The sequence below is a fragment of the Phragmites australis genome, chromosome 19 (assembly GCF_958298935.1).
Source record: "Phragmites australis chromosome 19, lpPhrAust1.1, whole genome shotgun sequence".
NCBI classification, from domain to species: domain Eukaryota; kingdom Viridiplantae; phylum Streptophyta; class Magnoliopsida; order Poales; family Poaceae; genus Phragmites; species Phragmites australis.
In genome coordinates, this window is record NC_084939.1 from 161,555 (window position 1) to 179,861 (window position 18,307).

Sequence of the window (18,307 nt, forward strand, 5' to 3'; positions counted from 1 at the left end):
GCCATACGTGACCGACCGGCTACGTCTATCTGTTTAATCTGTGTATATACATTCTATTTTCTTTTCTCCTTGAAGAAAAGAAAGAAAATCCGTGTAAGCATACGTACTATACGTACAGGATTACATGCATGTGTTAACTTGGGCCACGTCATGCATGGGGTACAGTGGGTTTTAAGGCAACCACGCACCATCCACGACGTACGCACGAGCAGGACTTGACCCCATAACCGACTCCCATTCCGTCGAGATCGAGACAGCCCACACCCCGCGCCGCCATGCATATATACTACCTGCATTCTCATCCTATCTAGCTAGAGGGGGGCCGGCCGGCCGGAGCCATGGAAGACGACAGCGAGAGCTGCAGGAGCATGGATATTACGAGTCTTCTCTACTGCCACGAAGACCCTCTCGTCTCCACGCCGCCACCGGCGTCTCCGGCAGCAGCAGTTGCCCCGCGAGGAGATGATCCAGCCGCTGCTGATGGTATCAATGTGCTATTCCAGTCATCATCACTTGCGGCCGCGGTCATAGGAGATCAGCAAGAAGAACTTTTGATGGACTACATGGCCAGGCAGAGATGCTATGCGCCGACCAGAGGCTACCTCGACCATCTGCTGACACAGCAGCAGCAGCAGGGATCATCGTCCTCACCTTCGATTTCTCACGGTGTGTCCAGCGCTCGCTCCAGAGGCGTGCAATACATCATCTATGTAAGCACTCTTGTTCCAATTATTATTTTTTCTTTTTCAGATTTAATTTGAGCAACTCTTTTGCACTTTGCATTATAATATATGTAGTGCTTTGATCAATTCTAGCTTCTCCTGTATATGAAACAATGGATTAGAATGGTACATTGTGTTTTGATGTGGTATATGCATACGCGTTTCTGAGTCAGGCATTTGGTAGGTTGGGATTGGCGGCGGCGACGGCGTTCAACGCAGTCAACTACCTCGACCGCTTCCTCTCCATCAACTGCCATCTGGTGCGTTCCAATTTTTGAACTGGAGTTTTTTTTTCCGAAACATGAGGATTTCTCCATATTAAATTCATTAGGAAACCCGAGCGAGTTTGATTCTTTTTAAAACAAAAAGTATAGTTAATTTCCTACTTAGCTCTTGATCATGAACGGTCGCTGATGGCTGCAATGTACTTACTGTACGAGCATGCAGAGGTGGGAGGTGTGGATGGTTGAATTGGTGAGCGTGGCCTGCCTGTCGATCGCATGCAAGCTGGACGAGGTCAATATCCCATCACTTCACGATCTCCAGGTACGTGCATTGCATGCACATGCCCCTGCGTGAGTGCATGATCCTTTTTTATTTATCTTGCGAGAGATGCATGATCCAATTGAAGTACAGCAAGCAATTTGCAAGCATTAACATGCATGCAGCCGTGCTTCTGGACCAATCAATTAATGCTTATGTGATGTGAATGTGCTGGACGGATCTGTATGCAGATGGAAGAGGCGATGAGCAACACGTTCCGGCCACCGTCGATCCGGGACATGGAGCTGACGCTGCTCAAGGCGCTCCAATGGCGCATCGCCTGCGTCACCCCCTACTCCTTCCTCCAACTCCTCCTCCCCCTTATTACTTGCAGCACCTCAGCAGCTTCTCGCTGCACCCGCCTCCTCATCCGCTCGCTCTCAGGTGAAACTCAAGTTTCTCCATCTCAACTGTAGGATAACCGACCAATTTCGATCTCTTCTCTGCACAATTTGCCTGCCTGAACAAATAGAAGCATTTTAATTGGATGTGCAGAGCCCTCGTTGCTCCGGTTTGATTCCTCTGTGATTGCCGCATCTGCTCTTCGGTCTGTTGCACTACAAGATCATCATCAGGCTCATGTCTCCTGCCATATCAGCCACCTTATTTGTCGGGAGTGCGCATTGGTAAGTAAGACCAACATCCATTAGCTTCAACTATGTACAGTTTTGGTTCATTACTACTATTATATTTAGCATGAATGGAACTATATATAACCCGTTTCTTTTCATATGCAAATTGCATACCCCCCCCCCCCTCCCCAACGCAAAAAAAATGCAAATTGATTAATTGATCAAGTTTGATGTGCTGGTTAAAATAGGACAAAGACGCCGTCAATGAGTGCTTCGAGATGATGAAAACACTCCACACAAGCTTGGACTTGAACAATAATCATCTGATGTACAGTAGAGATCAGCAGTGGAGCCCGATTTCAGTTATCCCCTTTCAAACTGACGGTACAGTTAACAGGTCAGCAGTTACTCGTCGCTTATTTGGCAGATTGATGCCTGACGGTACAGAAAATGGAGATAGTACATCATCACATACACAAAGAGATGAAGTGATCTCACACAAGTAACTGATCAAAATTAAATTACTCTTGGGAGGAGATAGCTTTCTTTTACCGACATTAATTGTTTCTTAACTGTAGCAAATCCGACAAATTACCTGCACATTACTTACTAGTGTGTACGGTATTATTGCATTCGTTCTGTAATATCCTTGGTTGCTACAACTAGAAGCACGCATATGTATTTGTGTTGTGCGTGCTGTTTAGTTCCAGGCTTTTTTTCTGAAATAATTTGTACAAGTAGTTGTGTAGAGCATTTCATAAATTGTCTTTTGTAATTTACATTTGGCCACAAACACTGGTCTGCTTGGAATTAATATATCTTCAGAGTTTTATTGATTATGTTTCTGAGGACAAGTTTGCAGTGACCATATAATCTCACCAAAATGAAGAAAGAAAAAAAAATAACTGTCACTAATTACACAGGGTGATGGAGCCCTTTCTGATTTGGAAAGCGGCTGAGTATGCATGCTGTTTCATCATACATGCATGTAAGCGAATTAAGCACTTAATTTGCACAAGATCGACATGAGGAAAGTAGATAGATTTGGCAAGGCAAAAGCAAAAGAGAGGGAACGGCCCGCAGCTGACAGATATATTCCTTGCAGGATGAACTACGGCCGGCTCATTCTTTTCCTTAACAAAATCAGGCCTTAGTTTATTTGCAGCTAGCTCAAGTACAAAGTGAGAAGCCCTACTCCAAAGCAAAGTATAGATCCTGAGATGAGATGGATGGCAATCCCGACCCGCCAGGAAAGAAAAAGAAGAAACAAAAGTTACTGGTAGTAGTATTTAAGTTGCAGAGCAACACTTCAAGTTTTCTCTCTCTCGCTCGCTCTGACACTTTTTTTTTGTTGGTCGGGTATCTTTAGACTGTCGACTGCAGAGGAAGCTCACTGGAACTGACCTACATTAGCTATCACCGCCACGAATACTTCTTCAACGTTGGTTCAAAATTGTTATCAGTGATAAATTTTAAATTAACATTAATTACCCGGTACTAATAATCAGTGACTATGGTATGAAACTGACACTAAAAATTACTATTAATACTGGTTTCATTCACGAACCGGCACTGATAATAAATTATCAGTGCCGGTTCCCTGTTAGGAACCGGCACTGATACTGTTTATTAGTGTCGGTTCTAAAATAAAACCAGCACGGATAGATATTCGGAAGCTAAAAAAAATTGCACAATCCAAAATACATCACATACACATGCATCTATTCTTCTAATATTTAAGTCACGATAAACACTTAATACATTAATTTAAACTACATGCATTTCTAAAATTACATCAAATACTATTACATGCATAGTTGATATCTAAAATTTCAACTCCAAATATTACATCAGAATGATTCAGTGTATAAATGAGCGCACTAGCTGTTACTTCAAACGGAAGCTTCATTGGACTTCCATAAATAACAAAACTTTTACTATCACACTGAAACTTAAGGTGTGACTGGTACTTTCCTTTCCAGACCTTCCTGCATTGAGGACCAAGTAATGTGTACCCCCACTGCTAGGCAAGAAGATGTAAGATTGAAGTCAAGCTATGATCCATCCGTATTCAAGTGTTCCAGTAAAAATTCTACAGACAAAGAGCAATAATATAGAAGAAAATTTTAATATTATTGAAATAATCCTAACTACAAACTACAGGTTCATGTCACCAACCGTTTCAACTGCATGTAACCGCGAGAGCCTAGGAGTCATTGCAAGCACATCCTCACCTTGTTCAAATGCTTTCAATTTGAAATAGCTATAGTCCAAAAATATGTATCCAAGTTACAGGTTAACCGATTGTAGAAGCGCATGGTAACAGATCTTTCAGCTATAAGTCTTTGGTATGTTTTAGAGCTTGATGCTGTTAAAGTGATATATCCTTCTTTAGTAAAAGCAATGCTAAAAGAGATAGTGATCTTTATTTTATTGTTATCAATCAATATGGTCGTCACCACATGTGGGGTGCCACCAAGATCCGCAATAATATCATATAGCTATTGTAGATGAGGAAGCATCTACATCAATCGGTATGTTAGTTTCTGAATTTGTTAACTACAAACTACAATATTAACTGACCTTCTTACAATTTATAGCAAAAGGATTTTCATCTCTGAGCATGGTGATGTACCTAGGACAAGTCATAGGTACATCTACATACCCAGAGAAAAAAAACACAAATACCATATCCATCGGTACATGTGGATAATCTCGCAATTATGTCAAGTCATCAATTGCAGAATAAGGAAGTACCAAACTAGTTACTCACTGGGAAGTGATGGTAACATCTATAACACCGATATAGCGATACACATCTAATATCATGACATACACATCTAATAATAAGCCAACATATTTTAAACTAAAATACATATCTAATTTCAGAGCTAAATTGGCTAACTAAAATTGCTAACTATAATTTACTAACTATAATTTGCTAACTATAATTTGCTAACTTCAATTTGCTAAATACAATTTGCTATCTTGAATTTGAGAACTAACCCAGGTATTTCGTAGCCCTTCCAAATAGTAAGGGGATACACCGCTGAGGATCTAGAGACTGGGAGTACGAGGGTAGTCATCCGAACTTGTGCGACCGGATAGGATGGAGCGGTCAACTCCACGCTGCTTAGATCTACGCCCTCCACCTCTATTGTCACTGCTGCTCGCCATGGGGACGTCAAGGAGGCGACAAGGATGCGGTGGTGGACCGACACACGACGAGGACGAGGAGGCGACGGCGGGCCGACACACGATGAGGACGAGGAAGCGGTGGTTAGCGCGCGATGAGGACAAGGAGGCGGCAGGTCGACGCACAATGAGGACGAGGAGGTGACGAGCCTACACGCGATGAGGAGACTGAAGACGGGGAGGAGGCGGCGATCGGAGAGGAGGAGCGACATCAGGCTGAATGGAGCAAACGAGGAAAGTGACTAAGTGCTAGATATACATATAATAGAGACATTAGTACCGATTCTAATTCATACCGGCACTAATAGTGATTATCAGTTTCGGTTCTTAAACTCCCACGCGCAAGCAATAATTGAGGCGCCAAGAACCGGCACTAATAGACACTATCAGTTCGTGGCTAGAACCGGCACTGAAGTATCAGTGCTGGTTCTAGCTATAGTGACTATCAGTGTCAGTTCTTGGTGCATCAATCGTGGTTCACCCACAGGAGTTTAAGAACCAACGCTGATACATCAACAGTACAGATTATGCTCAAACCGATATTGATGAGGTGCAATTTATGACCTGTTCTGTAGTAGTGTGCAACGCTTTGCAACTTACCGTTTGGTACGTAATTAATATATGCAGCATAATCATCGGTAGCATGCAGATCAGCAGATGCGCATATATGGCAGCAGCGGCAGTTAGCTTAGCATCGATATTCGATAGATACACTGCTTCCAAGCACCATGGCCTCCCCTAAGCTCCTCCATGTCGCTGTGGTCATGTCCATCTCCATCTCCATGGCATCACTCGCAACTACTCGTAAGTCCATTACCCAGTTGTGAACTTGCATGTGACATGACATGGAGGCATGCATCAAGCTTACAAAAGTTTGCTGCTTTGCTTTGGTTTGCAGCAGAAGCCGCGGGTGGCAACGGCATCCAGCTGATTTTGGTGAACAACTGCGCGGAGCCGGTGTGGCCTGGCATCCTGGGCACCGCGGGACACCCCACGCCGCAGTCAGGCGGCTTCCACCTGGCCCCTGGCGACGAGGCCGCCTTCGAGGTCCCCCTCGGCTGGTCGGGCCGCGTGTGGCCTCGCCGGGGCTGCTCCTTCGACGCCCGCGGCCAAGGCACCTGCGCCACGGGCGACTGCGGCGGCGTGCTCCGCTGCGACGGCCGCCCGGGCGCCACCCCCGCCACGGTGGTGGAGATGACGTTCGGGACTCCAAAGTCCCCGCTGCACTTCTACGACGTGTCGCTGGTTGACGGGTTCAACGCGCCGGTGTCGATGACCCCCGTGGGCGGCGGCGCCGGGTGCGGGGTGGCCGGATGCCAGGCGGACCTCAACTTGTGCTGCCCGTCGGCGCTGGAGGTGAGGGACCGCGAGGGAAGGATTGCCGGGTGTCGGAGCGCGTGCAGGGCCATGGGAGGGGACAGGTACTGCTGCACGGGGGACTACGGGTCGCCGGACAAGTGCAAGCCTACCGTATTCGCGCACCTGTTCAAGGCCATCTGCCCCAAGGCATACAGCTACGCCTACGACGACGCAACCTCCCTCAACCGGTGCAAGGCCAATCGATACCTCATCACCTTGTGCCCGCCACCAACCTCCAGGAAATAATTCTCATGTGACATTTTATTTCATGGACCTCTCTAGTTATCCATCGACACATTTTGTCCCACGTTGAATTTTTATCCAATCAAAATCTGCCATGTCACAAAAATAAAAACTAAAAGAGAGCCTAGCAAATAACAATCAAATACAAAAGCAGCTTAACTGAAACATAAATCGGGTAAAAAAAAAAAGCCCAAAAGCTGATAAAGAAGCCCAATACATAGAAACCGAGGTGACCTAAAACCTAATAACAAGGACAATACATCCCAAAAAAGAGCATAAAATAAGTCCACAATGAGAAACCGATACAGAGCCCAACATCTTTCATCTTGCATCTCATGATTGGTTCTAAATTCACAAAATAAGTAGCGAAAACTATGATCATTGATAATTTGAACTCGAATATTCCAAACATCATCTTAGAACACATCCACCAACTTAACATCAAATCTCCACAAGTTCCATGAACTTGATCACAAAGACATCGCAATTAACACTAAAAAACAAAATCATGAACAAAAATTGTTCAGGGAACAACAGATAACAAAGTAATGATAAAGTGGAGATAGAAAAATAATAATGACCATTGTTCCATGAACTTACGCACTATTTTGTTTTGGAACATATAGATAACCAATCTTGGACCTATGAAAAAGCATCTTAGCACATACAAGATCATCCCGCACACGTCTAAAACACGGCACCAACAATAACATAAAGAAAATAGTGAGAGTCCACTAAAAAATAGTCCAACTGCGCGAGAACTTGAAGATACCAAATATAAAAAAACAGAGAGAGAATGAGAGATAAAATTGTTACTAACATTGGTCTTCAACTATAAATTGTGACTAAAAGATATAAAATTGTGACCAACAAAAAGGGAGAGAAAGAAATAATCAAAGTTTGTCTTGAACTATAAGATATGGATAGTGTTGATGAAAGAAAATATCTTTCACAAATAAAATGCGGTTAGAGCTCACTCATAGGAGTGTCTCAAGCTTGGAGAATAAGTAGAGAGGAAAGGAATGCTTGATGCAGTGATGATAAAAATTTATGTACTGGCCCGATAGCTACATGTCTGCATTTGTAGTGCCATTTAGGGTGTGAGTATACAGTCAGCCCCTACCGGGATAATGATACATGTTTTCCCTATTCAAGAGGGACCTATGGTTGACTGAGTAACATGGCCCAGGCCTAGGTTAAAATACTATAACCCTACTGGAGGATATTTTCTAACTGTGGGAGCGAGTGATGGTAAGCTTAGTCGTCCATTGCGGCGCCGCACTGTCCAACATGTCAGGTCGGTCACCACTTGCTCCTGGTGTGTCAAGGTGGCTACCACATGACCGGTATTAAATGCTGGTCATCTCATGGTAGACATCACATGGCCGACGGGCCTACTTCTATTGATCTTTTCTGGGACTCCACATCTTTCCTCCAGGCTCCAGGAGTCTGTGGCCTCCAGAGGTCGGGGGTCTCCAGACCTCTGGGAGACTCCTAGGATTGGGTCTTCGGGACCGCTCCAAAGCCAGGGATTTAGAGGGGTCATGAGTCTGAGTGTCTTCGGGCTTAGACTAGCCGAACCAAGGGGCGTCGAGGGTCAGCTAGCTCCCACAGGCTCTGAGAGTCGGTGACCAGAGGAGGAGGCTCACGGGCTTTAGAGGCCCTAGTTGTCACAGGGGGTCTGAGGCCCTAGGGCTCCAGAGGAGAAGGAGGAGGCCACCGACGGTGATGGCGACGACGCCGAGGACGAGGATGATGATGACAACAATGACTTATTGTCCTGGATTGAGTATCACATTCGGTAGTCACGTGCATTTAGGGTTTTTGCACGCGTGGATTTAGGGTTTTTTGCACGCGATCGTGCATGATGTTAGCTTTTGGTGTACAATAATGGATTAGTGTGATATAAACTCTATTATCATGGTGATTAGTAATATTAATCTTAGTTAAATTAATGCTTGAATGCTTATTTTTTATTATTTTTGTCCTAGATTGAGTATCACTGCCGGTTCGTAGCTGAAATCGGTAGTTATAAGTATATAAATCATTAGAATAAGCTCATAAACCGACAGTGATAATCATGGATTATCAATACCGGTTTAAAAACTAGCAGTAATGCAGTTTTTGAACCGATAGTGATGGCATTTTCTATAGTAGTGCATGCATGTTTCCTATAGGGATTGGTGACGTCCTAAGAGGGGGTAAATTTGGACTTAAAACTAATCGGCTATAAAAACTTCACAAGATAAACCTATATTAATTTCTATCTAAATGTGATCTAGATTTCTCTAGTGTGTCTATTCTACTGTTTAAAAAGTTTTGCAACTTATAGCCAATCCTAACAAACTACTCTATGAAGATAAACATGCAAAGGTAGATTGAAAGTATGTAAATACGGAAACATAAATAAGGTAGAGAGAGCAAACTCGTAACAATAGATTTTTTTATCCTATGGTATAAACCCCACCCCTAATCTATGTTGGAGTAGCCACCTAGGCTATAGCTCGTGGATGACACCCGATCATGGCCCTTGAGCCACTTAGGTCTCAAGTAGGTTGGGCCACCAAACCAACAAGGCAAAGCCTCACCACAAGCCTCTCTTCCGATCACTTACCGTCGTCTTCATTTTAGAGCTTGAGCCACCAAGCTCTACTAGAAACCCCATGTTCCCCTACGTCTCGTTTTACTAGGGAAAGGAAGGAAAATGGTAGGGAGACTATTTCCCTACCATGATTCGTAGGGAAAGGATGGTAAGGAAAGAAACGTTGGGGAACAAAAATTGCCCTACAGTTTCAGACTTCAAGGGTAGGGAAAGAAAGTTTCCCTACGCTTTCTATTCAGTAGGGAACACTGCCAACATGGCATGACTGTCCACCGTGTAAAGGCAATATCCTACGTTTTTCTTTTTTGCTTGGCTCTCATAGTAGGGAAAGTTTAGTATCTTTTTTTTTTCACAGCATGCACATAATTTATTTCCCTACATCTTATGTGCAACGACAAGAACACAAATGATTGGAATTTAGTAAATCGGTCATAATATAAATTTCTATTAAATCAGAGAGAGCAAATATTTCAATTACAATGTTGCAGTCAGCAACTAATCACCAGGTCATGCTGCTATCCTCTCACACAAATTTCTAGCATACTTGACCTCAAAATGAGACATAAGTTTTCTCTCACATAAGTTTTTAGCATACTTGACATCAAAATAGGGCAAAGTTTTCCAACGACAAAAGAAAATGTGTCCACCGCTTGCAACAAGTTTCGATACCCAATATAGCAGACACCAAAATGTGACACACACACGTCATCAAGCAACAAAAGGAGCCTTCCACCACTTGTAGCAAGTTCCAACACCCATGTAGCTAACATTAAAATGGGCCAATATTATCATTCAGATCAGGAGAGTAGTTCCCTCCCGCCTCACCAGATATGTTAAAATAGCCTCCAAACATTCCATGGGCAATCCGATGCAAAATATTGTCTGGGTTCTCTACTCTGATAGCTGAGCTGGTAGTATCAGCCTGCACAAGAGATGAGTGATAAGTCGAATTGAAACCAAAACTTGCAGCTCATTAACAAGAAACTGAAACTACACACTAAATCACTCTAGATTGTAATTTGTTTTTCCAGTTTAGAAACATTAGTTTCATAAAAAGAGCATGTCGTTAGGTGTCTAAGTTTGTCATGATTAGAGCCCTATAGCATATAAAGATGGCAGCAAACATTAGGGACAAAATTATAGGTTCTGCTACCAAGAACATACCCTAAATTTGGTTCATAGTTTTACAAGAAGCAACCTGAAGTATAAGATAGCAGCAACAAGAAATAATCACATACTTACATTTTCAAGAGACAGGTTTGGAGAGGCTAAAACTCCATATGTAGAAGGAGGCGGTGGCGGAGGCAGCGGAGGTGGAATTGCACTTGAAGGCATTCCAGGATTCTCAGCCATAAACCTCTGCAAGTTGCTATTATACTGGCTATGCACACCTCTACCCCACTCTAGAATAGTCTGAGCATATTCCTTTGCAAGCCGAGCATCTTCAGACATCCTTCTTTGTTCACGCTCCTTTTCTTCTCGACATTGACGCTTGGAAGCTGTTGAGGCTGCACGATGACTCTTCATCTCAGCCAAGACCTCTCTATCAGCAACCATCCCATTGAATGTGGCCCATTTTCCATGCGACCTGCCACAGGAACATGCATGAAGGGCTCTTGCATCTACTGGAGAGTGCAACCAATTGAATTCTGGACCATTTAACTTAATAGCCTTTGTTTTATATTGCTCCTATCAAATAGAGAAATATGAGTAAAAAGTATAGCAAAATAGCATAAATTAATCCCCATTGCAAATTAAGATAACAAGAAAATTACTAGGCATGTAGTTGCCTCTTCTGTGTTCAACGAGCTAGTATCTTGAGGATTTAAACCTCGATGTGTATAGACCCATGCCTCAATTTGTGATACTTCTCTCCCTTCCTTCTTAGACTGGATGTTAAGAAAAAGCACAACAATTTAAATACAAAGAAATAGGGTTGCATTACAGGAAGAAACAGAGATTGATAACTCACAAGTTTTTGGCGTATTGTTGTAATAGAGTTGGATCCTCCTTTGTGAGGTTTGAATTTCGGGTTATAGCGATTGGCACGGTTTGTCTTGGACTTTTCGATCCATTCTGAATTGCACCATTCATCGACCAAAATACGCCAAGTTTCATCAAGACACCATCCAGGTTGTTGATCAAGGTATTCTTGCCTTGTCAAATAGCGTTGACCAGCAACCTTGTCACAAATTTGCACTTTTTCGACATTCCGAGAATGATCCAATATGGCATTAATTCTAGCATTGTACTTGAAATTATGGAGGAGCTGCTGGCAGCATCGACCAACATGATGTCTTGCTTTGTCTTCATTATCAGGTTCATATCTAAACCTTAGCTGCACAATATAATAAACAGATTTACACTACCAAGTCTAAACAGTGAAATCTGATCCAAGTCATGAAAAATTGACATGTACATCAATTCACCAAGACAGAAAAAATAGATTAAGATAGCAAATTTATGTTACCCAAAATCCTTCTTGAATCATATCAGCCTTGGATCGTCCATCGGTGTCCCGAAATGACTTGAATTGCCTCCATGTTGTCGCCACCACATCTTTCCCTCTACATGTAACTACACCAGGGTGGTGAGTCTTCAATAGACATGCCAAGACACTTGCTGGCTTCCTTCCTTTACCCAAATTTGGAATTTCAAGCCAATGCCTTCAAAAGAAACATAGGTAAGTAAGTTGGATACCTCAAATGAGTGCTAAGTTGAACTTGACGGGGCATTTAAAAACTCACGTTTCTCCTTCAGGGTGAATCAGCGGACGATCTGCCTCATTGGGAATAATAGGTGCAAGCTCTGAACATCCTCGCGAGTATATTTGCACCGCATCTTCAGCATTAACAACACTATTTTCACTTGTAGCTGAGTCATTTCTGTTGCTAGAAGTGATAGATGTCCTATTACATCTTCTTCTGTTTCCTGACAGTGTCATCCTGCAAGTTTAATTTGAAAAAGATTTATGCAAGTGTGCAATACAAGTGTTAGATCGATCATGCACAGTAGAGCACAAGGAACCAAGTCAAATAGGAAGAAGGCTACATAAGTATACCTGTGTCAGTGCTACTAGAAGTAGTAGATGTCCCTTTCCTAAAAGTGTCTCCTGCAGGTTTTGAAAATATTGTGCATAAGTACCTCAATAAAAAGACAAAACAAAACTGTAGTTCTAAAAAAAGTATTACTCATTGCAGTACCTAAATAACATTGTAGTAGTACTATATATACATGCTTAAAAATCATCAACATCCTCTTGGTAGTGCTCATTGTTGATATCAGGACATGATCCCATATCAGATCCACTTTCTCCATCGTTGCTTAATGGCTGAGTCTCTCCATTCACAACATTTTGTTCATTATTTAGCGCCGATAGTTCATGTGGGTCAGTAATCTCATCTGAACCACTACTTGTGATATTATCTAGACCGAGGCCAATGTCGACAACAAATTGATCGTGCAACCCATCTTCCTGGAATACATCCTCACATGGTGGAATTTCACTACTATGATCATCCATTGAGGGAATGGGCAAGCTTCCTAGGGGCCTTACGTTGTATGCAACCCACCATGCATTAATACTTGTATCTGCAGTACATGCATACGGAAGGTAATACACTTGTGTTACTTGGCTAGCAAGCACAAAAGGTTCATTTGCTGGATTACATGATGCATGTGCAACCTCAACTAAACCAAATCTTTCTAAATGGCGCACTCCATCTGTAGGGTGAAACCAATGGCATTCAAACAAAACAAGATTAAATTCATTATCACCATCAAATTGTAGCTCAATTATGTCTTTGATAATGCCATAGTACTCAAGATCCTTGTTTGTGGCATCATCAATACCAACAGCAAGCACCCCTGTGTTGATTGTAGTTAGATTGCCTTTGGATTTTTCATACTTCTCGGACCGAAATCTGAACCCATTAACTTCATAAATATCATATGACCTGACCCTCAACCCACATCCACGTGATAAACTACGCAAGTCATTATGTATGCTTGCATCCTTGGAGCACTGCAATATTATAAAGTGAAATTAAATCATAAGCATGTGGCAAAATGTCTAAAAAAGTTAGTTAAATCTAAAAATGTATCAAGATTTTACCAATTTTTTGAACCAATCCAACAGGTTGGGTTTGCCATTACCAGCTCCGGCAAGTCTTAATTTTTCTAGTTCTTTTTGACTTGGTGGCCTAGAACGATTCCATTGTTCATGTTCATATTTTCTGCATTGAGTACCAATGACAATTAAACAAGGGCTTTATTAAAGTTTAAGTAATGAATTTTCATAATTAAATCACTTACTCCACAAAATCATCCATTTCACTCAAGTTTGTGTAGATGTAAACCATTGCTTTCTTATACTCTTCAATTGTTAGAGTCCTGGATATTCCTCTACCACTCTTCCATCCACGCACTTGGAACAAGCTAAGGTCACTTCCACTTGTAGGACCATCTTGAGCATAACGATGAGGACGGTTGCAGGAGCTAGCTATGAGATCAGGTAAGTATAGAGATGTTAAGCCTGAGATCTCCACTAGAAGACGTGCCTCTACTATTGAGCCTTCAACGCGAGCCTTGTTTTTCACTTGTTGTCTAATTTTTTTTAGGCACCTACATGAACATGGATATTAGTTCAAAGCTTGAGATATCTAACATAGACAGCAAAAGGCATTTGATGTTATTACCTCTCAATTTTATACATCCAAGTATATTTTACGGGGCCTCCAACCCTTGCTTGATATGGGAGATGTATCATTAGGTGCTCCATTGAATTAAAGAAACCCGGTGGGAATATTTTTTCCAATTTACAAATTATGATTGGTATATTTTCTTCCAATTGAAGCATCTGAAGAGGATCAACCTCTTTCGCACAAAGCATTCTAAAGAAATAACTTAGCTCAGCTAATGCCTCCCACACATCATTATTAACAAATCCCCGAATCATTACAGGAAGTAGACGCTCTATGAAAATATGGTAATCATGACTCTTGAGGCCATGTATCTTCAGCTGTTCCATGCTGACCCCTCTCCTTAGATTTGCTGCATACCCATCTGGAAATTTGATGTCCTTAAACCACTTCATCACTTCCCTTTTCTGGGTTCTTGTCAAGCAAAAAGGTGCTCTAGGCTTCTCCCACTTGTCATTAGGCTTTTGTACTAGGTTGAGGTGTCTTCTATTGCACATCAAAGCTTGGTCTAGGCGAGCCTTGGCATTATCCTTCGTCTTGTCACTTATATCAAGGCATGTATTCCAAATAGCTTCAGCTACATTTTTCTCGGTGTGCATAACATCGATGTTATGTGGACGCAAAAGCTTAGGGAAATAAGGCAACTCCCACCATATTGGGATGTGAGTCCAATTATGTGTTGTACCATATCCCGCAAAAGACATATCTTTCACATTGTTCATGTATGCCAGCACTTCTTCCCCTGTTAACCGGCGAGGAGGCATGTCATGCACTACGGTCCCCTTCTTAAATGCATTCTTTTGATTTCTAAATGGGTGATTAGTGGGCAGAAACCGTCGATGACAGTCAAACCAGCTAAACTTGTGCCCGTTAGGCAGCCAAGTAGTGTCTACATCTGCCATGCAATCTGGACAGGGCATTCTACCATGGGTGGACCATCCAGAGAACATCCCTAATGCTGGACAGTCATGGATTGAAGTATGGTAGGTCACCCTCATATTGAAATTTCTCTTTAATGAACTATCATAAGTTACTATCCCTTCCCATGCTTGCTTGATCTCGTCAACTAAGGGTCGCATAAACACATTCAGATTCCTACCGAGATGGCTTGGTCCAGGGATAACTAGACTCAAAAAGATATTCTCGTCCATCATGCAAAGAGCTGGGGGTAAGTTCAAAGGTATGACAAAAACTGGCCAACAAGAATATTGTGATGCACCGAAGCCAAACGGGTTGAAGCCATCTGTAGCTATAACAACACGAACATTCCTTGCATCCATAGCAAAATCAGGGAAGTCCCTACCAAAGTCTTTCCATGCTTGAGCATCAGAAGGGTGCATCATAACACTTGGATTAGCACGTGTACCCTCCTTGTGATACCTCATGTGCTTTGCAGTTTCTGGATGCATATACATCCGTTGCAACCTTGGTATAATAGGGAGATATCGCAAAACTTTGCGTGGTACTGGTTTTCTCTTTCGGCCTTCACATTGCTCTTCAGCAACTACATAACGACTTTCATTACAAAAGTCACATACTTCTTTGTGTTCATCCTCTTTATAGAATAACATGCAATTATTTGTGCAAACATCTATCTTAATATATGGCATCTTCAAACCACTTAGGAGACACTTGCACTCATACAAAGTCGACGGCATTTTGTGACCCTCTGGCAAAACATCACCAAATAACTTAAGTAAATTATCTATGCATTCTGCGGATAGATTGTGTTGTGATTTGATGCCTACCAAGTGCGTGACCGCTGTAAGACGTGAAACCTTAGTGAAATTGTGTAGTGGCTCTTGTGAAGCAGACAACATATCATAAAATGCCTTTGCATCTGCAGTAGGTTCATCCTCTATGCTATCAATATGCATTACATCAGCATAGTCACCCAACATATCATGTAAGTGGTCAGCGGTACTATAAGTCTCTGGTATTGTGATAGTAGGACACTCTCCATGTTTAGTCCATCTAGTATACCCAGGTATAAATCCGTTATGACATAAATGCATGCCCATTGTAGCTTTCTTTCGTCTAATCCTATTGTGACAAACTGAACAAGGACACAATACTCCAAATTTATCAGAATTAGGAACCCCTTCAAATGCACGATCCAAAAAAGCATTTGTGTTGCGCACCCACTCTTGAGAATGGCAACCATTATCTTTCCAACCACTATACATCCAGTTACGGTCTTCTACTGCCATGTTTGAAGTTGAACAAGCTGAAAAAGAATTATGTATGACAATGTGCAGCCAATAAAAACAATTGTCTACTCATACTATAAAAAAATTCGCAGAGAACTCACACACATGCCTAACATTTTTCGTAAATTTCTGCTACTAAACAACCTTCCTAAAACAGCAAATGAATCTAACATATCCTAAGGTATAAAAATAAGCACACCACATCAAAAAATTTAGCTCTTAATCCTGGCTATTTAAACATGTATGTCAGTTTAGCATATCTATAAGAGCTTCAGAAAAAGCTCTTTAATAGTAACACAGTGTGAAATCAAATAGGAATAAGTATACCTTATTTCCGCAGCTCCATTGTTGGTTGTTTGGAGCACAAATTCGTTGCAGGGTAAGCCTTTCCTCAATCTTCTCCCCAAATCATATGCAAGATGCAGCTATAATCAACCAACAGGAGACACCCTTCTCTCTCTGCACCTTTGGATTCTTCTCCAACTCAAGAAGAAATAGAACAAAAATACTAAGATATTGGGAAAAGAACAAACAAACAACAAATTAGGAAGGGAACAAACAAAAGAACAAGGATTTACCAATTACAGTTCAGCACTGGATGGACAAGTGACTGATAGCAGCTTGTAGCTGCTCGGGTGAGGGGAACTAGCAGCCTTTGCTTGAAGGATGGGGCTCCAGGCATCCAGTGAAGGCTGCAGCCAGTGCCCCACACCTGGCTATGTGTCCCACACCCGTCCTTGGCAACAAGCCCTAGGGCTTAGAGGCCCTTGGAGAGAGGAGATGGCAAGCAAATTCCATGGATGAAGCCTGGGTTAGGGACAAGAGCAGTGGATCTAGGGATTTTGGAGGAGGAGGGAGATCGAGGGGATTTTTTTTTTTGAGAGGGAGGGAGAGGGGATCTGGGAGGAGGCTGCAGACGTGTGTGAGAAAGGGGCAGCAGTAAGCAAAAGGTTTTGGGAGAGAGGAGGGGCTGTATACTTGTGAGAATTTCAGGACCCGCATGTAGATGAGTTGCCGTGGGAGAGGAAAAAAATGTTGGAGGGAAAATTTTGGTTTCCCTACAGTTTGGGAGAAGAGGGTAGGGATATTTACCACCTCGGCACATACATGGCACTGACTGGGCCCTACTCACCGAGTTTCCCCTACGAAACTAAAACAACTGCAGGGGAAGTTTTGTTTCCCTACGAATCTAAGGACTTGCGGTAGGGGTATTTTCTTTCCCTACAATTGTCAAGTCACTACTAGGGAACGATTTGAAGTAGTAGGGAAACTGGGGATTTCTAGTAGTGAAGACAAGGGTCCTCGCATTCCCGTACAAGCTTCTTGCCACCGCTCCACACCAAGTCAAAGGGTCAACAAGTATAAGCCACCAAAGCTCACGGTGACGGCGAGTCACCAAGACTCTAAGATATTGGCGTACCACTTGGTACAATATAGGATCACTCTTTGATCTCCTCTCTAGACAGCAACAACTCTCTCTAAGCCTATTAGCAATAATCACTCTCTAATCTTGTGATTAATTACCTTGGATAATCGCTTTTAGCACTTTGGTAGCTTGGATGTCTTATCAAGTATCTATGAGATTCCTTGGACTCCAGCACACTCAAATAGCCGAGTGGGAGGTATTTATAGCCTCAAAACCGCGAACTAGCCATTTGCTGCAACGGTCAAAAAGACTGTGAGCACCGGATGATTCGGCATTAACAACAATACAAACACCGAACTATCCGACATGTACAACAGTAAAAACTAGCTGTTGAAACCCCACTCAAACTCATTTTGAACACCAGATGTTCCGGTGTAACCTTAAACTCCATCACTGGACTATCAGGTGTGTATATTTGAGTCAACCGAGCCACTTCTCACTGTCCATTTGTCCGACGTGTAGATCCTCTAATCACCGAACCATCCGGTGTGTACAACCACACCAGACAAGCCGTTGCAATATTTCATAGAAAAGGCTCTGTTGTAGTCAACTCCTCATCACCGGATCATCCAGTGTATATTGCATTTTCACCTTCATTTGAGAATGCTCCAGCGTGTACAAGCTTCTGATTGCCAGACCATACGGTGAGTTCAAAATTATTCCTCTGAAGATTTGCACAAGTTCTAGAAAACACTACGGTGTGCACATCACTCCAACACCGGATCATCTGATGTA

General features: G+C 42.5%; 2 protein-coding genes across 2 annotated transcripts; both read left to right on the forward strand.

The window, feature by feature from the left end:
* The first annotated feature begins 338 nt into the window (after nt 1-338).
* Nucleotides 339-2,343, forward strand: LOC133900982 (putative cyclin-D7-1). Its single transcript, XM_062342279.1, has 6 exons — nt 339-710; nt 896-982; nt 1,170-1,268; nt 1,457-1,649; nt 1,761-1,891; nt 2,086-2,343. Exons 1-6 carry the CDS (start codon nt 339-341, stop codon nt 2,341-2,343), a joined length of 1,140 nt encoding a protein of 379 aa, XP_062198263.1.
* A 3,398-nt stretch (nt 2,344-5,741) lies between these two features.
* Nucleotides 5,742-6,637, forward strand: LOC133900983 (thaumatin-like protein). Its single transcript, XM_062342281.1, has 2 exons — nt 5,742-5,836; nt 5,931-6,637. Exons 1-2 carry the CDS (start codon nt 5,761-5,763, stop codon nt 6,635-6,637), a joined length of 783 nt encoding a protein of 260 aa, XP_062198265.1. The 5' UTR covers nt 5,742-5,760.
* The last annotated feature ends 11,670 nt before the right edge of the window (nt 6,638-18,307 follow it).

Excerpts from the sequence above, each read along its gene's own strand:
- LOC133900982 (XM_062342279.1), top strand. The coding sequence starts at position 339 with ATGGAAGACGACAGCGAGAGCTGCAGGAGCATGGATATTACGAGTCTT. Across the intron at positions 711-895 it reads GCGTGCAATACATCATCTAT|GCATTTGGTAGGTTGGGATT; the intron begins GTAAGCACTCTT and ends TTTCTGAGTCAG. Across the intron at positions 1,892-2,085 it reads TTTGTCGGGAGTGCGCATTG|GACAAAGACGCCGTCAATGA; the intron begins GTAAGTAAGACC and ends TGGTTAAAATAG.
- LOC133900983 (XM_062342281.1), top strand. The coding sequence starts at position 5,761 with ATGGCCTCCCCTAAGCTCCTCCATGTCGCTGTGGTCATGTCCATCTCC. Across the intron at positions 5,837-5,930 it reads GGCATCACTCGCAACTACTC|CAGAAGCCGCGGGTGGCAAC; the intron begins GTAAGTCCATTA and ends TTTGGTTTGCAG.